Genomic DNA, 16620 nt, shown 5'->3' with positions numbered 1-16620 from the left:
TCAGTAGGCTCAAGATGGGACCTCAGGTGATTTTTATGCACACAGAAGATTTTGAGTGGGGCAGCCTCCAATAGCACCTCCTGCAAGAACCCCCATCTCCACCCTGGCTCCTTCCAGGGCACCTTTCTCCTTCAGACTCCAACAGTGCCCTCTGTCCTACTCTACCAACAGGGTTTTAGCTATGTTCATGTCTCACCTCCAGTAAAAATATGATCTAGTGTCTTTACTGGGCTACATCTTCTTACAAAGCTCTTCCATTGTCCCACTAAATCCCTTCTACACTGTAAGCATTTTGAGAGGGGGCCCTCCTCGCGATCCCTCCTTTAGATCTGAACACACTTAGCATTTTACAATGTGCTCTTCTGTCCACAACGTTATTCTATTGTTTCATCCAATCCTCACCACAATTTTGAAGGAGGTATATTGTCCCCCACTGTACCCATGAGAACAGAGCTTGAAGCTTCAGACACTAGCCCAAGGCGGCCAAGCTAGAAAGCAGCAGGACTAGGAGTTGAACCTAAATCTTCTAGCTCCAAGCCCAGTAGTCTTGCCTCCACATCAGCTTAAATCTACTCTATTCAGTGGTAGGGAAGTAAACTTTGCTTCCCTATGCTGTTAACAGGATAGCAGGGAATAAATGAGGTGATGTCTTAAAAGGTCTTGCACAGTGGGCACTCAATAAACGGTGGGGAGAAGAAAAAACTGAGGTCAGGGAAGGGTAAATGACTTCCCCCAAATCAAACACCAAATCGCAGACTGTAGACACAGCTCCAGCCCGGTCTCAAACGCTCCTACTTGGAAGAACAACTTGACCGGCTCGGATTTTCCGAGACTCCCTCCGGTACTTCCAACTCCCCCATCTCGCGCCCCGCCCCGCGCAGTCTCCCGAAGCGCCACCGCGCGGGCAGCGGAGGAAGGGGGCGACCTTTTAAAAAGAGCAAGGGGCGTGGTCACGCGACGGGGCGGGGAGGGAGGCGGGGCGCAGGCGCGCGGACGCAGGCCGATGACGTAGGCGCGCTGTCAGGCTCGGAGCTGTCTGGGGGAAGCATGTGGGGCTGCGGCGCGCTGTTGAGGGCGCGAACCGGGTCGCGGCCGCGGCGCGAGCTGTTCCTCGCTTGGGACCGCGGCGGGTTTGCCGCCGCCCCCTACTCCGCATCTGCCGAAAGCTCCCGGGTCCGGGCGCTGGTCTATGGGCACCACGGGGACCCAGCCAAGGTCGTCGAGTAAGAGACGGCGCCGAAACGGGGCCAAGGGCCAGGGGTTCCTGGAGGGGGTTAAAACGCGCTGTGGAGGTAGGGGTCTGATGAAGGAGGGAGCGGGTGGAGGAAGAAGGCAGAGAATAACGAGACCCAAACTGAGCCCAGGGCGCGTTGGGTAGCTTAGAAAGTCGGTACTTCCAGGTAGTAAAAGCCGGGGAGGCACAATTATGACGGTAATAGCCGCTAACTTTTTTTTTTGAGGTACAGTTGACATACAATATTATATTAGATTTAAGTATACAACATGATGAGTCGATATTTGTATATATTGCGGAATGATTGCCACAGTAAGTCCAGTTAATATCTGTCACCACCATACATAGATACAGAATTATTTTTTCTCCTGATGAGAACTTTCCAGATACACTCTCTTAGCAACTCTCAAACATGCAGTACAGTATTACTAACTAATTGCCAAGCTGTACGTTAGGTCCCCGTGATTTGCTTATTTTATGACAGGAAGTTTGTACTTTTTGACTCCTTCACCCATTTGGCACCTATGCCGAAACACACACACACAGACGCGCGCGCACACACCGTTTGTTTAGATTACACAGGGAAGTGAGATCATTCAGTATTGGTCTTTATTTGACTGACTTACGTAACGTAGAATAATGCGCTCAGCGTCCAACCATGTTGTCTCAAGTGGCAAGATTTCATTCTTTTTTATGGCTGAATAATATTCCATTATTTTATATATCTAATGCATAACATTATTATGGACATTATTCCACTACTTTATATATATACATGCCACTATACATCTGTATACCACATTTTCTTTATCCATTTATCCCTCAATGACTTTTACTGACCGTGTATTATGTGTCAGGCACATAATGGATGTGTCCAAATGGATGCTCTCATTTAATCATCACTTTTGGGGAATGTACTTGATTCAGCCCCATTTTGTCAATGAGAAAACTGAGGTGTAAGAGAGGTAAAATCACTTGCCCAGGGTTATACAGGCAGTTAGTGGCAGAGTTGAAATTTAAACCCAGGTCTTAACTGATTTGCCAGAGTTCCTAGGCTCTGTTGTTGTTGTTGTTATTATTATTATTATTATTTGGAGAGTATTTTCTGAATGCTTTTATGTCCATTTGAACCTTCACTTCACCAGAAAGTAGGTGGGAGACCATTGTTTTCAGTTTGCAGAAGACGAGAAGGGACTTGTCCAAAGTGATATAGCTAATAAGGATTGGAACAGGGACAGTAATCCATAGTTTCTTCACCTATTTCATGTGATTTCCTCTCTGTCACACTACATATATCTTTAGCCAGTTAAAATAGTTCCTGTTTTGGAGGCTTACAGACCTAAGGTCAAATATAGACTCCAGCTCTTAGTAGCTCTTTGATCTTAGACAAGTCACTCAGCCCCTCTGAGCCCTCATTACTTCTATGAATATTTTCTCCTAAAATTCTGTTGGATCTTAATTCATGATTTTTGCATGTGGTTGATAAAAACAGTATGTGAATTATCAACCATTATAAATCTGCACATAAGTGACTATAACCATTCAGAAGGGCTAGTGGGGTCACTGTAATGGAGCTAAGGCAAAAGCACTAGTCTGGGAATCAGACTTGGAGTCCAGTCCTTACCCCGTCCTAGCTCTCTGTGTTTGGCAAGTTACTGAAGTTCTCTGAGCCTCAGTTACATCATCTTTTTTTTTTTTTTAAGATTTTATTTATTTATTCGACAGAGATAGAGACAGCCAGCGAGAGAGGGAACACAAGCAGGGGGAGTGGGAGAGGAAGAAGCAGGCTCATAGCAGAGGAGCCTGATGTGGGGCTCGATCCCATAACGCCGGGATCACGCCCTGAGCCGAAGGCAGACACTTTAACCACTGTGCCACCCAGGCGCCCCTCAGTTATATCATCTTTAAACATGGACACAGTATAGTGCCAAATAGTTGAGATCAATCTAATGCTCTCTACCAAAAAGCACTTGCATACTCTCCCACAGTCCCTTGTTTACAACTCTCTGATTCCCAGCAAATGGTTTGATTGTTTTGCAAAGGATAGGCAAACATGGAATTATTTTTATGGCTGAAATACAGGCCAGAGTGCTCTCTTCAGCAACACATATGCTAAAAGTAGAACAATACAGAGAAGATTAGCATGATCCCTGCTCAGGGATGACATGCAAATTCATGAGGCATTCCATATTTTTCCTTAAAAAAAAAAAATTCAAGCCAGCTGTTTTGACAGCTGGAGGAGATAAGCCTCTGTTAAATTCAGGGTCATGCACTCACCCTAGCCACATCCACTCTGAGAAAATATCGAGAAGACACGTCAGTCAGTAACCCTCAACTTGTATGTTAATCATAGGTAATGATCACTGTGTTGGGAAGACCTGTCCCTGAGGACTGTGCTGTAATGAGTTGGTAAAGCTCTGACGAACACCGTTTTCCAGGAATGTACCCCAAATGGGAATGACGTGGTGCCACTCTCAGAGGCTTCTAGTTGGTTGGTACAGGAACTGCCACAAAACAAGTGTTCCAAAAATGTTAATTATGAATCTAATTTCTATAAGAAGTGGGTTTTTTTTATTATTGAGTTCTGTGGTGATGAGGATGGGACCCTTTGGAAAGGCCTGGGAAGGTTAGGCAGCTGAGTGCAGTTGCCTCTTGATTCGTTCCCTCCTCTTGGAGAGCCAGGGAATCTGGAACAGACTGGTCTGGTAGCAGATGCCACTTAGGGAAAAAAGAGAGCTCTCTTGTCTCTTTGTGTGGAACCCTAGTAATTTCCCAGAAGTTCAAAACATGATACATTCATGCAGCATTCCTCAACCTTGGCTTTACGCCATGGTCACCTATGGCACTTTTACTCCATATTCCCAGGCACCTCCCCTGCAGTATTTAGTAGGTCTAGGATGGCCCTGAACATCTGTGTTTTTTCAAACTCCCCAAGAGATTCTGATGCCCTGACCAGGGTTGAGAACCATTGCCCTTGTGGATACAGACTGTTAGGCAGGCAGTAATTCTCCCTCTGCCCCAGAAGAGTGGCTTTCCCTTCTGACCCAGATTCAGGCAACTTGACTTATTCGTGTATGGACTGAAGCCAGAGGCTGGGATTCTCTTTGTACTCATGTCTTCGGAGGTTTAGCGTAACCATGCTCTCACAGAAAGCATCAGGTGTCCTTTAAATATGCCAGTGACTGGGTGTGTGGGTCAGGTTACACCAGGCAAGGTCATGGAACCACTCAGAGTCTGAACAGAGTGTTCCCCAAACTGGCATAGTTTGTGGTACTTGCACTGTGAACAGCAGGGAGGGAATGAGGAACGGTCTGCTCGGGTCTGAGGAGTTGCAGAACTCCTCAGAATGAGACTTCCAGGGATCTCTGAATGTCCTTCTCTTCATTCCTGTTGGCCCCCAAACATTTCAGCTAGTCTCTCTACTAAACCTTGGTCCCCCATTCCCTAGAGCTTTTTTCTCTTCCCCTCAAAATGAACTCCCAAAATAAGCACTTAGGCCTTTTTCATTTAAAGGATTGAACTACCAATCTAAATGAAGTAGGCCTGCAGGAGAAAATGACAAACTTGGGAGACTTACAAGCTCGAAAAATTTCAAAGGTCCCCATGCCCCTACCCCTTGTGCAGAGTTCTGGATTCTCTATCAGGTAGTTCCTGGAAACTCCAATGTCTTCTTTCCTTTTGTTCCTGAAAGTCCCCTTTGCCATTCTCTGGGTCTTATGGTAAACACAGCTTTCATTTACTGTGCCCCTATTATGTGGCAGGCATTTGGCTAAGTTCTCCACATATATTATGGAATTTAAAAATCATAAAAATCCAATTTGGTCATTATTATCCCCATTTTACAGATAAGGGAACTGAGGCTTAAGAAGCTTGGAAGTCACTTGCCCAAGATCATACAACTAGGAAGTTCTTTCCTTAATAAAAGTCCTTGATATAGACCTGAAGAAACAATGACAATTATCTCAAATGTTTTTTGAGAATGAGATAGCATATAAAATGGGGAAGAAGATAGGTCAGAAGAAAAGGGGAAATTATAAGCCATTCAGGTGACCCCAAGTCTTTACCCTTCTTAGGAAGGGCAGCCCCACCCTGGGTAAGATGGTAGGAATGTTACTCTCTGTCCGATCCCCTTTTCAAGATCCTGAAGCTTTGATAAAATAGCATCCTGGTCATCACAGCTTTCTCACCTGCCTGCTGCTAGCACAAAGTGGAATGAAGCTGTGAAACCCTTGGAGAAACCCATTCTGTCTTAGACAGATGGAATTTGGGAGAGCAGGTAGTGAGGACCCAGGTGGTATGGGTTGTGAGTCCTCACTGTAGGACACTGTTTACTCTCAGGGGACTTCTTTTTACAGTTGATGTCAGTGTTTACAACCAAAACCCAATGCAGGTGACTTGGTTTTTAAACCAGAATTATTATACTTGGGAAAAAAAAAACAAAAACAGGATTTTTGTTTGGCACTCTGTTGAGAACTTGGATTTTGTTCATTTGTCTCCTGGAGCCCTTCATTGTGGTCATTAATTGAAGGAGGAGGGAACGGAACTCATTGATTTAGTAAGTTAGCCAGGAGTTATTCTTCGAGGACCTACTATGTGCAAGGCAGGACTGGGGGTGCAGAGGTGAATAATCTGTGGTCTTTGCCCTTAAGGAACTCACACCCACATCCAGGAGATGGGTGACCATAGCCCAGTGAGACAAGTGCCATATTAGGATATGTTTAGACTGCTATGGACACCCAGAAGAAGGGTATCTAAACCCCTCAGAGCAGTCAGAATGCTTTCTCTGAAGGCACGAGGTCTAGATTGAGTCCTCCAGAAGATCAGGTGGGCAATATATGAGGAAAGTGAGAAATGTTCCAAGCAGAGACCCCTACAAGTGTAAAAGCCCAGAGGGAAGAGAAAATCTGGTGTGTCTGATTAGCAAATATTTATCGAGTGCCTACCATGCACTCAGTATGTGATCCTTGAGGGAGGTGTCAGCTGCATCAGGCTCCAAGGGGACTAGCTTGAGATCACACGACTCAAACTCAAGCTGGACTCCACATCCTGTAACATCTGTGTGTTACCTTCCCTGTGGACTTCACACTAGGCTGCGGACTTACCCAAAACCTGAGGGTGATACTCTGAGGTATCATACAGCAGATAGGAGTTTCCCCTATGTTGGGAGTGTGTGGGAGGAGAGCTACACCACCCCCCCGAACCAGTGCAACCCCCAGGTTATTATGCTTGTCTGGCCCTCCTAGCAGCTGCTGCAGTTCTCTGATGCGACTCCAGGCCCTTCCCACTCTGGAGGGAGTGAGAAAGGAAAGCACAGATGCCATGAGGTTACTCTGTGGCTCGGGATGTGTCACTGGGGACCCACCCACAAGGGCCCTGGCCTGGGTTCTGGTCCCCACTTTGCCACTCATTGTTAGAGTGAGGAAATCACTCCAGTCTCCAGTCTTTTCGGTTACTCTTTGAGAAAATGAAGGAGTTGACCAAGGTCAGCAGTGATAAAGATGGGCACACATGCTGTCTCTCCCCCCAACCGGTCTTCTGTGCCAATGACAGATCATCAGGCTCCATTTTCTGTATAACTCAAAACCCATACACATTTTTACCCCATTCTCCCCAAGCGACACTTTTTCCTGCCAAGACAAGGTGAGGCCTTAACATCCTTCTCCACATGATCCTGCAGCCACAGGAGTGGATGTGAGACTGAATGCTCTTTGATCCAGCAGTTGTCCAGCTCTGACAGCTGTGAAACTAAGTAGACATTGGACTGCCTGCCTGCCACTGGTGGTTTTAGCTAACTCCAGGGAGCAGTGCTGCGACTAGAAATCAGGGGTCCTGGGTACAAAATTTCACCAAGGGCCCCCTTTGCTCCTGTTTGGTATCATAATTATCAGCCCACCAGACTGGGGTGCATGGTCATCTTTGCACTTGTCAAAGAGACAAAAGCAGCTGCAGACAGGGACTCGATCCCCCTGCTGTGGCCCAGTCTTGTTCCGTGGATCAACGAGGTTAGGTCTCAGCAAACGAAGCAGCAGACTCTTCAGCTCCCTTCAGGCAAGTTTCCTGCTGTCAGCAGCTGCAGAATATTATAGGGCTTACAAGCTTACTGGTAATCTTAATTGAGAGAAAGCAGGGGATTGAGAAGGTAGAGGGTTTCTTTGCCAACCCTGCGTAGAAACTTCCAGAAGTTCCTCTAAGTCTCTAATTCCTTTCTGTTCAAAGTGATTGTACTGAAGTGCCAGCAGTCCTGAGTGGTGAGAGGGCAAGATTACTTTGAGGCAGGGAAGCCAGAAGAGGCACAGGGAGGCAAGTGAGTGTGCCTAGCACACCAAGAGACGTGGAGTGTTGGAGCTTGGCTTGGGGAAAGGAGCTTTCCCTGAGAGCCCAGGACTCCTTTAGAACCCCACCAACTGAGGCCACCAACCACCCCTGCTGGGGGGTGAGCTATTACAAAGCTGTGAGCCAAGGAACTTCATTCTTCCACAATTCCCAGTGTGCCCTGCTTATTAATTATTAATCAAATCTCTGGCCAATGTACCCAGCACAGCAAGCATTTCACCAAACCACAGAATGAAGCTTGTTCGTGACCATGGGGATTGCAGACAGACTGGAGAGAGCCACATAAGAAGTAGGTTACCTTCACCCAGTGCCCTGTGGTGGACACATTCTTGACTCTCTGTAATGAGCAGGGTGAGAAAGTCTCTGTGGCCCATGACAGTCTCTCCCTGCCTGTTCTTTCTGCTCAAAATGGTATCGATCAATTTGAGATGATTGAGTGGAAGATGCAAGATAAGTACAAATGGTGGCTAATTAAATACGGAAGGCGGGAAGGAGATCTTCGCAGAGTTGGCTAGTGCCTGCCTTACACAGCAAATAGAATTGAGCCAGTCCCCAGAGTACTGGCCTCTTTTTCCCTCATCTCAAAAGGCTCTTTCTTCTGCCTGCTTTTGTCTCCCTTGTAGTTCATATGGCATCACAGGTGTACAGCCTTGGCCTCAAAGGAGCCATTGTGACCTTATCCAGTCTGGGATCTGTTGAGTGAAGACAGTGGCATCCCTCTGAGTTGCATGGTGCCGTTACACTCACAGGGGAAAGCCATGAACAGTCCCGGGGAAGTGACTTGTAATCTAGCCAGGCTGTGTTTGGGTGCCTCATTTGCACTCCAGAACACAGCCACCAGTTCCTTTGGTGAGTTTAAAAAAAAACAAAAACAAGGAAGAAATTGCTATCTTACACCAGAGGTCCAACTCCTGGAATTCAGACTTGGCCCCCGTTTTCCTTCCTGTCTCGGCAGAATGGTATCCTTGACGACGCCGTTAGAACTATGTGCAGGAACAGCAGTGTCTGTGGTGTTAATGGCATTCCACAGGGCAGGCTGGGGCTGGTCTCCCTGGTGAGATGCAGCTGGACCAACACACCTCCCGCCAGGCAAGCAGCATGTGTCAGGGCTGCCCCTGCCCTCGCCCACCTGTATTTGCAGCTTCAGCTTTCCATGTCCTACACCCTCATCCCTGCCCCACTCTCCTTCCCTCCCACTGCCGTGAATTTCAGCCAGCAAAGAGCAGCTAGGCTACCCAGAAGACAAGAGAACTGGGAGCAGGTTGTAGCCCAGTGCAGCGCTTAAAGTGCTGTCTGGGGGCAGGCGTGTATTCAGTGTGCCATGAAAAGTATTCCCAGCTGAGTGAACTCAAAGCTCTGGATTACGCAGAGTCACGTGGGCTTTTTCAAGGATGACTTCTCCCAGCCTTTGTGACTCCGATGTACAGTCTGAATCTTAGGAGGGGCGATTAGTAGGCAGCATTTCTCAAACGTATTTACCCCAGGGAAATACCTAATATTATCTCTCAGGATGGGAATCACACAAACAGTGTAAAGGAGGCCAGCTTAATGTTCAGCTGTCTGAGCTTCAGAGTCAAGCTTAAGATCAAGTTTTGCCACTTACTAACAGTCTTACCTTAGGCAAGTTATTTCTCTGAGCTTCAGTTTCCTGTCTGTAAATTGGGGTGATAACACCCTCCTGATAGGTGCTTTGAAGACTGAACAGCATCATGTATATAAAATGTTAAGCGCAATGTCTGGAGCTTAGTAAGCTATCAATATTAGTTGTCGTTTAATTGTTCAGCCAGATCACACAAAGTAAGATGATCTGCCAGCCCAGACTCCAGCTACACACAGCTGACTCACAGCTCTGGATGTCCAGCCTGGAGTGCCTTCTGCCCCATACCGTACTGCAGGGCGCCTGCTTCAAGCTCCAAATATAACATCTTCCTCCCCACTCCAAACCACTGTTCCTTCCACCCTCCCTATGTCAGCATCCAGTTGCCCACACCAGAAGCCTGGGAGCCATCAAAGACTTCACCTCCCCCCACATGGAGTTGGTCACCAAATGACATCAATGGCATTTCTTGTTTAAGAGATTCCAGGTTATAAAAACGCCTCTATTCCCGTGGCTTCTGTCCAGACTGCACCTACTGTCTGGCCAGTTACCAAGTCAGATTGTTTGCCATTCTCTCTAGCAAGAAAGCCCGCCTGCCTCCCTCAGTCCACCCGGTAAACTGCTTATCCTTCAAGCCCCAGCTAAGGTACCATTCTTCCAAAGCCCAATTGCTAATCTTGCATTTTCTCCCTCGAGCCACTTAAACACTGGCAGTTAGGGATAGCACCACAGGCGTGCCTCTCACAGTGACTACGTCAAGACCCCGGGCAGATTTTATTTTCTTTTGGTCTTGGCACAGTATCTCACACTGAGTAGGACTGTCAGTAAATATTCGTTGAATTAAATTGACTTGAGTTTTACAAAAAGGTACTATCTTCCTTTCAGTGATTCGTGGTTCTTTTCAAAGGGATAGACAGCTAATTGTTCCAAAGGATTCCTTGGATATTTTGCCACTGATAACAGCTGCCATCTCTTCAGCATCTACTGTGTATCAGGTACTCTAGCGAATGCTTTGTTTACATTAACTCATTTAATCCTGTGAGCTGGGTTCTAGTATTCTCTCCATTTCACAGATGAGTATTTTGAGGTTTATCTGATTGGTAAATGACCAAGGCAGGATTCAAACCCATGCTTCTCCCTTCATCTGTGAACTGTGATCCACCAATATGCCCATCTTGACCATAGGCATGTAGATTTTTAAAGTGTGATTTACTGCAAACCTGATCTGCACTTTCCATTTGAGGAAAAGAGCCATGAGTTTTTGCTTAGACCAAGCTCTCCTAAAGACAATCTCCATTTTTATTTGTACTTATCCTTCAGAGTTCTTTTCCTAAACAGCCCAGAACCAGAAAGAATCAAGTATAAGCCTCAATAGCTAAATCCCTATGGCTCCAGCCCCTCCCCTCTCTAAAAGTAGCCGGCACTTTTATGCCACATTTTCTCAGTAGGGAGGAGAATTGGGTAATTTCATTAGGAAGCATTCTTGAGCGCTGCTTTGGTCCCAGGCACTGTGCTAAACACTGAGTTAACACTAAGAGTTCTCTGCCTTCCAGGAGTTCATAGCTAAGTGGGGAGACAATACACATGCACATTCTGGCTATAAAACTAAGGGTTAGGTGAAAAGAGCCCTGAACTGAGTCCGAAAGACCTGGATCCAAATCCAAATTGGAATCTGCAGCTCCAAAATCCGGAAAGTTCTATAAACTGACAGTTCTGTTTTGATTTCTTTTGTTTCACAACTCATTTGGAGGGAAAACCTGATCTGTGAAGTTTTTATATGGTCATTATTCATCCCATTTAGTGTGAATATTCATACATTTTGCTATAGAAACAATGTGTCTGATCACAGAGTGCTGCCCCAACCCCCACAGGGGGTTGTAGATAATACGGGGTTCTGAACTCTGACATACATCTCACCCACCGAGTTTTGGAAAAGGAATGTGAACTTAGGCCTGTTGTGATCAGTTGAAAGAAATGTATGAAAAGACTTCATAAACTAAACCGCGAAAAACTCAACATAAGTCGGTCTTAAATGGTATAGTCACCCCTTGTGAGTAACGAGAGCACTGAAGATGGAGCAAGTGATTTTTTTCAGGACCAAGAGGGTCAGAAGATGTCTTAAAGGGTGAACTGAATTTCTCGCTTCGTGGAGAAGCTGTGGAAAATTCTGGGCTAAGGGAAGAGCATGTAGAAAATGTGCATAAAAAAATGTCTTTTTAAGTACCTTGAGCACACAGACTGTGTCAGCTTGTAGAAAAACTGATTATTTGTCAAAATGTCAGAGGAAAGCAGTACAGGTAAGATAAAGGGGTAGCTAGTCTACAGTTCATTTGCTCTGGGCAGGATTTTTCTTTCAAATGCAGACTTACACATGCGTCCACAGAGACATCACTTTTGGGCTGATGGCTCCCTGCCCCACCTGCTGGGGAGACTGGGGAGCTGCTAACCCCTCACCAGCTCCCCAGGCAGGTGCGGCGAGGATCACGGCTGCACACCACTCCAGGCTGGTGCTCAGCTTTCCACCCTCTGCTTGGTCTGCTTAGCCCCTTACCAGCTGGCTTCTGTGGCGTCAGAGCACCAGGTCCAAATCAGATCAGCCACTTACTGCTTCTGGTGGCCTTCAACAAGTTATTTACCTCTTCTGTGCCTTTGTTCCTCAGCCATAAAATCAGAATAATGGCAGAAAGCACTTCAGCAGAGTGCCTCGGTGGTAAGCACTCAAACAGTAGTTATTATGATTATTGTTATTACAAGGACTCCCCTCCTCCGGCTGTGTCTAAATACATACATTCCTTAATAGTTACCCAAACAAGAAGGGCCATTCCTTTATTCTCTCTGCCTTGGTCATAACTCCTTCCGAGTCAACTGTTTTCTGTACAGAGTGTTTCTATTTCAGTTTTTTGCAGCTGTTTCTCAGTCGTGAGGCATGGCCTCCCGTACTTTGGTCATTATCCAGTACAGGGATTCCCACACTGGGGCCCTGAGATCCCCAGGGGTCCTTGGAGGCAGTCGGGGGGATTCCCAGACTAACTTCAGGTTGCTCTTGCAGAGCGCGGTAAATCAGAGTGCCGACCTGGAAAGCGGGAAAGCCCTGTCACTAAGCAGTTATCTTACCCTGTGCAAGTTTCATAATCTCAAGGAGCCACCATTTCCTACTTGACAGAATGGGATTATCAGTACTTTCCTCACAAGAGAGTTAACAGCTTAGGTCAGAACATGTATTTAAAGCCCTTAGCACAGGACCTGATGTATGACAAATACCTCATAAATACCTGCCACCGTTGTCACTATTAATATAAGACATTTCTTGAAAATCACACTTTTACCCCAAATGGAGCCTCAGGTATAATTAAAAGGTCAGATTTCTGCCAGAAGTGCGTAGAATTACATCAGTTTAGTTCACTGACACTGTGGCCTGATGCTAAGAACCCCTGTGTGGCACTTAAATGTGCCTTTGGTAGCTAAAGATGAGGAGAGTTATTACTTAAGTACATTTGGGCAGAGGGAAACACTGCACACATGAAGTCTTGGTGTAGAAAAAGACAGGAAAGGAGTCTCTGGTAATTAAAAAGGCAAGCGGACCATGGGTCTAGTATAGCAATCAGTACTTTCTGTTTGGAAGGTCTCCTTTTGTAAAAATAACAACAACAACAACACATGGACTTGTCACCAGGGCTCCCTCAAAAGCCCTTCAGCAGGCTTAACCCATTAACCAAAGTTCTAGTGCATAAAGACGTTAGTCCCACGGTGTTTAGGGCCCACTGTGAGCAGAGCCTTACCACATAGAAATCCCACCTGAAATGGGAGAGGCTCTTGGCAATGAGCAAGTCCAAACGACCACCACGGCCCGCCATTTTACAAGTGGAGAAACAGGCCTAGAGCTGGGAAGAAACTTGCCATGGCAACACAGCCATCGTGTGGTAGGGCTTCACACCTAAGACTCAGCGGTCCATCCCGCGTCCCTTCTGACAGACCAGCATTCTCACCCAGAAGGGGCATCCCCCCAGCGGGCTAATCAGAGTCACCCAGGGAGTTCTCTCTGAACTACGTAGGGTGTCTATTTCCCTCACCGGCTCTGCAACGAACAGATACGTAAATAAAATTAAAAAGTGGAGAACAAATAAGCTAGCCCAGGGTGTCCCAGTTATGGCAGTCTATAACAACTACTTGGGCTGCCCCTTATCTTGAGATTCAGGTTCGGTAGGTCAGAGCCGGGACCTGAGAATCTGCATTAGTAAGCACATCTAGGTGATTGTGATAAGCAAGTTTTGGAAAACACAAGGCGAATCCAGGCCAGCAGGTTTACTAGTTCCTGTCTTAGAGTGGGCAGGGGCATCGCGAGGGCACTAGAGATTGTCCGCACGCAGTTAATGAGAGAGTTAACCCATAGCCTGTGCTAATTCCCTACAGCACCTTTCTCTCTTCTAACAACCCTAATTCCTGGGCACACAATGGCAACTCAAAAATGCTGCTGCCTGACCTACTTTGGGGAGATGATTTGAGCAAAAGATGCCCTGTCTAGCCTGGGTGACATTAACATCTCTCTTTGGCTTTGTGCTTAGACTGAAGAACCAGGAGCTAGCTGCTGTGGGCGGATCAGACGTCCATGTGAAGATGCTGGCGGCCCCTATCAATCCATCTGACATAAATATGATCCAAGGTAACCTTGGTTTCTGTGGCTTATGTTAATTGGCTTTTTTGCTTAGCCGCCACCTCGTTTTCATCCTTCCTCAGGTGTGGGTGTGAAATTCCTGTGATTAGCAGCAGCTGCTCTCCAGATGAGCCATCTGCAGACTACCAGCCCTCTCTGGCCTCCCCTCTCTGGAATGTGAGGCTTTTCAAGAGTTAGAAAGATTGCAGTGGGGAGTAAACCAACCACTGTGAGTGCCTGCGATATGCTGGGCTCATTTCATACATTATCTAATCCCCATAATAACCGTGAACACTAAAAAATATTCTCCCCTTTACAGATGAAGAAGCTAAGGCTCAGAGAGTCTGGTCCGTTACACAGCAGGTCAAAGGCAGAGCCCAGATCAGGCTTAGATCCGACTCCAAAGTTCATGCTCTTTCACTGCCCAAACTTCAAGGGGTGACCCTCTGCACTCTTCTTCTCCCTTAGGAAATTACGGCCTCCTTCCCAAGCTGCCTGCTGTTGGAGGGAACGAAGGCGTTGGACAGGTGGTAGCAGTGGGCGGCAGTGTGACTGGGGTGAAGCCAGGAGACTGGGTGATTCCAGCCAACGCCGGTTTGGGTGAGTTTCTCCAGGTGTCTGCAGCCTCTCTGTTCCAGATTGTATTTCACTCGCACTGGAAATGTTTGCTCATTGGCTCAGTGTGACTAAGCAAGGCAGGGTTTATTATTGAGTTCATGTACCCACCGCTAGTAGCCATGGGAGCAGAACAGGAGAGCAGAAATTGTGTCTCTCCTGCTCTGGAGGTGGTGGACCTGCTCTCTCATCTCTTTGGGCCTATGTTGATTGGAGCTATGAATCTCTGAATCCCTACATCCCTAAATCCCTGTTGTAAGATATAGTGGGAAACCCAAATAAGATAGCCCCTGCCCTCCAGAAGGTTAAAATCTAATTGAAGAAATCTCCAAACTAGTAACCTTAGTAAAGGATGTGTTACAAATTCGCAGGAAGCAGAGGACACTTCTGGCTCCTCTGTGTGCAAATGCAAATGTGTGTGTGAGAGAGAGAGAGAGAGAGAGAGATAGTCTTAAGGAAGGATGAGGGCTTCGTGGAGGAGGCTTCTTTGGAATGGACCTTTGGTAGACGGATTATGTTAGATGGTGGTGAGCCAGAAATCCTTGCATTTGGAGGAAACGAAATGAGCAAAGACACAAAGGTGAGTTTGGGAAATGGTGAGAAATCCAGTGTTACACATAGGAGAGGATTGCTTAAATGATGAGAGAGGTTACAAAGGTAGTGAGGCCACATGGGGGAGGCCTGCAAAAGCCAAGCTAAGGAATTAGGGTTCTCTCTGATATGTAGTAAGGAGTCATTGATGAGTTTTGTTCTTTAGCACTTCCGTTTCTGAGGCACAAACATTATACAAAGGATCCTGACAGCAACCACGAGAGGGGAGCAGGGAAGACAATATCCACCTCTTCAGGCATCTAAGGGACTGAAGCTTGGGAAGAAGCCTTTGCCCAAACTCAAACAACAAACTGAAAGAGAGCCCACCAAAAATCTCATCGCCACTGTTTTTCCTGCTACACTACCGTATCAGGATTCTTTGGGTTATCACTTACAGAGAGTTGACTCAAACTTGGTTTATAAAAAAAGAAGTTAAAAAAAAAGAAGAAGTTAATTGGTTTCTGGAAATGGGAAGTACAAGAGATGGAGGGCTTCAGGCACCACTGGATCCAGGAACCCCAGTGATATCAGAGCTCATTCTTTTATTCTCACTAGTTCTCAGATGGAATCTCCCCACATAGTGATGTAATAACATCAACAAATATTTATTGTCTACTCCCTTTGCACCAGGCACTGTTCCTAGCACTTTGTATATATTTAACTCAGTTTTTCCCACAATAGGAGGTAGATATGAGACAAACGTAAAATATTAAGCAACTTGCCCAAGGTCACCCAGCCAGTAAGTGGTAGAGCTGAGATTCAAACTGACCTTTCACAGGCGGCCGCCAGCATCCTGAGGTTTGCGTCATCCTAAAAACAAACAAATGAACACAATCTGTCCAGCACAGCTATATCCATCTGCCAGCAGGACTCTGACCGACCCTGCCTGGTCCTTGTTCATCCATGATCCCCATCGTGTCCAGCACTGTCACTGCAAGCATCTTTACTGCAAGTATATTCATGGCATAACTAATTGGCCATAAGGCAACTTTGCTATAAAAGATAAAATCGTAAAAAATGAAAGAGGGATGTTCATTAAAAAGGACATCGTGAAACATGAGAAATAAGTAACAAAATTAAAGACTTTTGCAAAATACAAAATGTGGGACTACATTCAAAATGTAAAGTGTAGATTCATGGCAATACTGCACAAATACTGCTTTTATTTCGTGATCCCCAAAATACCTAAGCGCTTGCCTTTGAAGTCTTTTATTCCTAGTATCATACAATTTTTTGTGCTTGTTGATTCATCTCCTGAATTTGTATCATGCTTTTTTTTTTTTTGCTAAAATTTGTTTCTTGATTAAGAGAAGTATCAGTTTCCGAATGCTAGGATGCACATTTGTAACTGAGCTTTGTATTGTGTTGTGAAAGCCTTTTGTACGGTTGTCTGGTTTTGGCATATTGTCACATTTCTATTGATAGACGTTCCAAAGTTCTCTGGGAAATGTGGGCTCAAAACTCTGTGCTACTGTATAGACCATTATGAGGGCTAAGGTATATACAGTATAAAACAGAAGGACTGTGTCAATGGAGAAATGAAACCAAACTGTCAACCAGAAGATGAAACCAACAAACTGTCAAACCAAACTGTCAACC

General features: G+C 46.0%; 1 protein-coding gene and 1 non-coding gene across 4 annotated transcripts in view; both read left to right on the top strand.

Annotated features, from left to right (window-relative positions):
- Positions 1-1007: 1007 nt before the first annotated feature.
- The window catches only part of MECR (mitochondrial trans-2-enoyl-CoA reductase), a 29762-nt gene continuing 14149 nt past the window's right edge, over positions 1008-16620 (top strand). For 2 of the 3 annotated variants that reach the window (XM_019810258.1, XM_002929559.3), the window contains exons 1-3: positions 1008-1223; positions 13727-13824; positions 14284-14415. In XM_019810258.1, the coding sequence (XP_019665817.1) occupies positions 1048-1223; positions 13727-13824; positions 14284-14415 (406 nt within the window). In that variant the 5' untranslated portion in view covers positions 1008-1047. Of the gene's footprint in view, positions 1224-10049; positions 10160-13726; positions 13825-14283; positions 14416-16620 lie in introns of all 3 variants that reach the window. The other variant, XM_019810259.2, reaches the window with a different exon arrangement.
- LOC117801196 lies at positions 3323-3429 on the top strand. The gene has a single exon (XR_004623728.1). It is a non-coding gene; the product is annotated as a U6 spliceosomal RNA (small nuclear RNA).

Source organism: Ailuropoda melanoleuca, chromosome 2 (assembly GCF_002007445.2).
Source record: "Ailuropoda melanoleuca isolate Jingjing chromosome 2, ASM200744v2, whole genome shotgun sequence".
Classification (NCBI taxonomy): domain Eukaryota; kingdom Metazoa; phylum Chordata; class Mammalia; order Carnivora; family Ursidae; genus Ailuropoda; species Ailuropoda melanoleuca.
Note: the sequence above shows the minus strand (reverse complement) of the source record. Positions and strands in the feature narration are given on the sequence as shown.